The following is a 6304-nucleotide window of genomic DNA, read 5'->3' as shown; positions in this document are numbered from 1 at the left end:
TCCACTGTCTCATCAGCCCAATCCACTGTCTCATCAGCCCAATCCACTGTCTCATCAGCCCAATCCACTGTCTCATCAGCCCTATCCACTGTCTCATCAGCCCTATCCACTGTCTCATCAGCCCAATCCACTGTCTCATCAGCCCTATCCACTGTCTCATCAGCCCAATCCACTGTCTCATCAGCCCTATCCACTGTCTCATCAGCCCTATCCACTGTCTCATCAGCCCAATCCACAGTCTCATCAGCCCAATCCACTGTCTCATCGGCCCAATCCACTGTCTCATCCGCCCAATCCACTGTCTCATCTGCCCAATCCACTGTCTCATCAGCCCAATCCACTGTCTCATCAGCCCTATCCATTGTCTCATCAGCCCTATCCACTGTCTCATCAGCCCTATCCACTGTCTCATCGGCCCAATCCACTGTCTCATCAGCCCAATCCACTGTCTCATCAGCCCAATCCACTGTCTCATCAGCCCAATCCACTGTCTCATCGGCCCAATCCACTGTCTCATCAGCCCTATCCACTGTCTCATCAGCCCAATCCACTGTCTCATCAGCCCAATCCACTGTCTCATCAGCCCAATCCACTGTCTCATCAGCCCAATCCACTGTCTCATCAGCCCAATCCACTGTCTCATCAGCCCAATCCACTGTCTCATCAGCCCTATCCACTGTCTCATCAGCCCAATCCACTGTCTCATCAGCCCAATCCACTGTCTCATCAGCCCAATCCACTGTCTCATCAGCCCTATCCACTGTCTCATCAGCCCAATCCACTGCCTCATCAGCCCAATCCACTGTCTCATCAGCCCAATCCACTGTCTCATCAGCCCAATCCACTGTCTCATCAGCCCTATCCACTGTCTCATCAGCCCTATCCACTGTCTCATCAGCCCAATCCACTGTCTCATCAGCCCAATCCACTGTCTCATCAGCCCTATCCACTGTCTCATCAGCCCTATCCACTGTCTCATCAGCCCAATCCACTGTCTCATCGGCCCAATCCACTGTCTCATCGGCCCAATCCACTGTCTCATCGGCCCAATCCACTGTCTCATCGGCCCAATCCACTGTCTCATCAGCCCAATCCACTGTCTCATCAGCCCTATCCATTGTCTCATCAGCCCTATCCACTGTCTCATCAGCCCTATCCACTGTCTCATCAGCCCAATCCACTGTCTCATCGGCCCAATCCACTGTCTCATCGGCCCAATCCACTGTCTCATCGGCCCAATCCACTGTCTCATCAGCCCAATCCACTGTCTCATCAGCCCAATCCACTGTCTCATCAGCCCTATCCACTGTCTCATCAGCCCAATCCACTGTCTCATCAGCCCAATACACTGTCTCATCAGCCCTATCCACTGTCTCATCAGCCCAATCCACTGTCTCATCAGCCCAATCCACTGTCTCATCAGCCCAATCCACTGTCTCATCAGCCCAATCCACTGTCTCATCAGCCCTATCCACTGTCTCATCAGCCCAATCCACTGTCTCATCAGCCCAATCCACTGTCTCATCAGCCCAATCCACTGTCTCATCAGCCCTATCCACTGTCTCATCAGCCCAATCCACTGTCTCATCAGCCCAATCCACTGTCTCATCAGCCCAATCCACTGTCTCATCAGCCCAATCCACTGTCTCATCAGCCCTATCCACTGTCTCATCAGCCCTATCCACTGTCTCATCAGCCCAATCCACTGTCTCATCAGCCCTATCCACTGTCTCATCAGCCCAATCCACTGTCTCATCAGCCCTATCCACTGTCTCATCAGCCCTATCCACTGTCTCATCAGCCCAATCCACTGTCTCATCAGCCCAATCCACTGTCTCATCGGCCCAATCCACTGTCTCATCGGCCCAATCCACTGTCTCATCGGCCCAATCCACTGTCTCATCAGCCCAATCCACTGTCTCATCAGCCCTATCCATTGTCTCATCAGCCCTATCCACTGTCTCATCAGCCCTATCCACTGTCTCATCGGCCCAATCCACTGTCTCATCAGCCCAATCCACTGTCTCATCAGCCCAATCCACTGTCTCATCAGCCCAATCCACTGTCTCATCGGCCCAATCCACTGTCTCATCAGCCCTATCCACTGTCTCATCAGCCCAGCCAGGCAATTTATCAACTTGATCTCCACTATAAAAAGCATCTAGACATTATCTCACATTTCTTTTAGACTAACGTTTAACAGCAGTGATGTGTATAAACCTTGCTGTCTGTCTCTCCGACATTTGCAACATTGTTTCAATATTTAAATTCCATCTCCAGCTGTGCCGTAGTAATGAACGAGTCTGGAGTCGGACGAGACAGACAGGCAGACAGACAGACATACAGACAGACAGACAGACAGGCAGGCAGACAGACAGGCAGACAGGCAGGCAGACAGGCAGGCAGACAGACAGGCAGGCAGACAGACAGGCAGGCAGACAGACTGACAGGCAGACAGACAGGCAGACAGACAGACAGACAGGCAGGCAGACAGGCAGGCAGGCAGGCAGACAGACAGGCAGGCAGACAGACGTACAGTAACTTCTAGTGACAGAGAGTTAACAAAACACTGACTACCCTTATTAACACAGTACAGTAATCTCTTGTGACATAGAGTTAACATGAATCAAGTGGAGTAGCTGACTAGTGCATAGAGATTTGCTTCTTCAGATTTCAGAAAATGCCTCAAATTGAATATCTTTATTGTTTTTAAAGCTGCAATATGTCACTTTTTGGGCGACCTGACCAAAATCACATAGAAATACGAGTTATAGATCTGTCATTCTCATTGAAAGCAAGTCTAAGAAGCGGTAGATCTGTTCTATGTGCTTTTCGTCTATGCTTCCTGTTCATACGTTTCTTTTTTGCATCTTTTACTTTCGGGTTTTGTACATCAGCTTCAAACAGCTGAATATACAATATTTTTGGTTGATGGTACAATGGATTCTTCAGACTATACATTGCTTGTTTTCTCACATGAACTGACAATAAGCGAGCTATTAGAATTTTAGCAACCAAGAAATAGCGGAGCAATTTCCGCATATTATATCTTTAATCAATTGACTTCCTTTCCAGAGAGAGAAGGTAGCCACCAAAAGACGTCCCAGCTCTCTAAACGACCTTGATCAGAGTCAGGAGGAGAGAGAGATCGAGTTCCTCAGACTGCAGGTTCTGGAACAGCAGAATATTATTGACGACCTGTCAAAGGTATTTACAATTTCTATGACAACAGCAACCCTCCTTGGGTTCTCTCTTTCTCTTTCTTTCTCTCTCTCTCTCTGTCTCTCTCTCCTCCACTCTCTCTCCCTCACTCTCTCTCTCTCCCTCACTCTCTCCCTCACTCTCTCTCTCTCTCTCTCTCTCTCTCTCTGTCTCTCTCTCTCTCTCTCTTTCTCTCTCTCTCTTTCTCTCTCTCTCTTTCTCTCTCTCTCTTTCTCACTGTCTCTCTCTCTTTCTTACTCTCTCTCTCTCTTTCTCTCTCTCTTTATTTCTCTCTCTCTTTCTTTCTCTCTCTCTTTCTTTCTTTCTTTCTTTATTTATCTCTCTCTCTCTCTCTCTCTTTCTTTCTTTCTCTCTCTCTTTATCTCCCTCTCTCTTTCTCTCTCTCTCTCTCTCTTTCTCTTTTTCTCTGTCTCTCTTTCTCACTGTCTCTCTGTCTCTCTCTCTCTCTCTCTCTCTCTCTCTCTCTCTCCCTCTCTCTTTCTCACTGTCTCTCTTTCTCACTGTCTCTCTGTCTCTCTCTCTCTCTCTCTCTCTCTCTCTCTCTTTCTCACTGTCATTATTTCTCTCTCTCTCTCTCTCTCTCTGTCATTCTTTATCTCTCTTTCTCTCTCACTCTCTTTTTATATCTCTTGCTCTCTCTCGCTTACTCTCTGTCATTCTTTATCTATCTTTCTTACTCGCTTACTCTCTGTCATTCTTTATCTATCTTTCTTACTCGCTTACTCTCTGTCATTCTTTATCTATCTTTCTTACTCGCTTACTCTCTTTGTTTCTTTCTTTCTCTCTCTCTCGCCATCCCTCTCTCTCTCTTTCTCTATTTGTCTCCCTCTCTCTGTCACACTCATGCTCACGGTCACCTTCACTGGTAGGCCACACACACTGATTTTGAATCAAACGGAAGGGATTTGTAGTCATGTAACACAGGATGAGACATTGCAACAACAACTAAATGTCTGTGTTTTCTAGGCACTGGAGACAGCTGGATACGTGAAGAGTGTGATTGTAAGTTAATTAAGATAATTCCATCAAGTATTATGATAGGAATGCAACACGAGGGATAGTTTAATAGGAACAACAACTAATCTAATCTTATATCAATATAATCTTAGTTTGATGCAACCCCTCCCTAGACTCTGATATGGAAATGTCCTTGTGTGTCTTACTCTCACACTTTTCCTATATATAGTAGTGCACTACTTTTGTCCAGAGACATATGGTGGGCCCTGGTCAAAAGTAGTGCACTACATAAGGAATAGGGTACCATTTGGAATGTATCCTCAGTCTCTCAGCCTCAAAGGAGGGGCAAGATCTGCATCTTTAGTGTCTCTGAGGATAGTACTGTTTAATATTAGGTGTCTCTGAGGATAGTACTGTTTAATATTAGGTGTCTGTGAGGATAGTACTGTTTAATATCTAGCTATGTCTCTGAGGATAGTACTGTTTAATATCTATCTATGTCTCTGAGGATAGTACTGTTTAATATCTAGTTATGTCTCTGAGGATAGTACTGTTTAATATCTATCTATGTCTCTGAGGATAGTACTGTTTAATATTAGGTGTCTATGAGGATAGTACTGTTTAATATCTAGCTATGTCTCTGAGGATAGTACTGTTTAATATTAGGTGTCTATGAGGATAGTACTGTTTAATATTAGGTGTCTCTGAGGATAGTATTGTTTATTATTAGGTGTCTATGAGGATAGTACTGTTTAATATCTATCTATGTCTCTGAGGATAGTACTGTTTAATATCTAGTTATGTCTCTGAGGATAGTACTGTTTAATATCTAGCTATGTCTCTGAGGATAGTACTGTTTAATATTAGGTGTCTCTGAGGATAGTACTGTTTAATATTAGGTGTCTCTGAGGAAAGCTCTGTTTAAAACGCCTGTTGTATTCGACACATGACAAACAACATTTTCCTTCATCTTCTATGGAATGGTGTTGTAGGAAAGAGATATGTTGCTGAGGTACAGACGGCAGGGCAGCATAGGGAGGAAGAAGGCCATCAGGCCGTGTAAACCGGTGGTAGAGACGTTCTTTGGTTACGATGAAGAGGCTTCTATAGACTCAGACGGTTCCTCCATCTCCTTCCACACAGACAGGACACCGTGCACACCAGACGATGACCTGGAGGAGGTAAGACATGGAGACGCACAGTTTTGCTTGTCGCGTTTAAAGGGGAGTCTGACAGAGAGAAAGAGTGTGATCAAGAGAGGAGGGAGAGAGGAAAGAGAGAACGATGAAGACAGAGAAAAAGAGAGCGGGAGAGAGGAAAGAGAGAACGATGAAGACAGAGAAAAAGAGAGAGGGAGAGAGGAAAGAGAGAACGATGAAGACAGAGAAAAAGAGAGGAGGGAGAGAGGAAAGAGAGAACGATGAAGACAGAGAAAAAGAGAGAGGGAGAGAGGAAAGAGAGAACGATGAAGACAGAGAAAAAGAGAGGAGGGAGAGAGAAAGAGAGAACGATGAAGACGAGGAAAGAAGAACGATGAAGACAGAGAAAAAGAGAGAGGGAGAGAGGAAAGAGAGAGCGATGAAGACAGAGAAAAAGACAGAGGAGGGAGAGAGATATATGTATGTTTTGTCGTCTGATTGCTCCCTGATGACAGCTTGACGTTTCGACATTTGGTTTTGTATTAAAACTATGAATGAATGTGGACGTGTGTTTCCATTCTTGATATGCAGCAGTCAATTACAGAAGTGTAAATATGCAACGCAACGTTTACCGAGAAGCAGACATATTGCCTGTTTCTATTGTCATATGCTGTTTCTGATATTGTGTTATAATGACCATGGGGAGGGACAGTGACCTCTGACCTCCCTCACTGTTGTTTCTGATATTGTGTTATAATGTTATAAATACCATGGGGAGGGACAGCGACCTCTGACTACCCTCACTGTTGTTTCTGATATTGTGTTATAATGACCATGGGGAGGGACAGCGACCTCTGACTACCCTCACTGTTGTTTCTGATATTGTGTTATAATGACCATGGGGAGGGACAGCGACCTCTGACTACCCTCACTGTTGTTTCTGTCTGTCTGTACATCTACCTGTCTGCCCGTCTCTCCGTCTGCCT

The 6304-nt window shown here is 45.5% G+C and overlaps 1 protein-coding gene across 1 annotated transcript in view; it reads left to right on the top strand.

The window, feature by feature from the left end:
* LOC139381128 (janus kinase and microtubule-interacting protein 3-like) overlaps positions 1-6304 on the top strand; it is a 73798-nt gene that overhangs the window by 55102 nt on the left and 12392 nt on the right. Inside the window, exons 7-9 of the mRNA XM_071124440.1 lie at positions 3076-3207; positions 4189-4224; positions 5172-5360. Of these exons, the coding sequence (XP_070980541.1) occupies positions 3076-3207; positions 4189-4224; positions 5172-5360 (357 nt within the window). The remainder of the gene's footprint in view (positions 1-3075; positions 3208-4188; positions 4225-5171; positions 5361-6304) is intronic.

Source organism: Oncorhynchus clarkii, chromosome 23 (assembly GCF_045791955.1).
Source record: "Oncorhynchus clarkii lewisi isolate Uvic-CL-2024 chromosome 23, UVic_Ocla_1.0, whole genome shotgun sequence".
Classification (NCBI taxonomy): Eukaryota; Metazoa; Chordata; class Actinopteri; order Salmoniformes; family Salmonidae; genus Oncorhynchus; species Oncorhynchus clarkii.
This window is presented reverse-complemented; position numbering and strand designations above follow the sequence as displayed.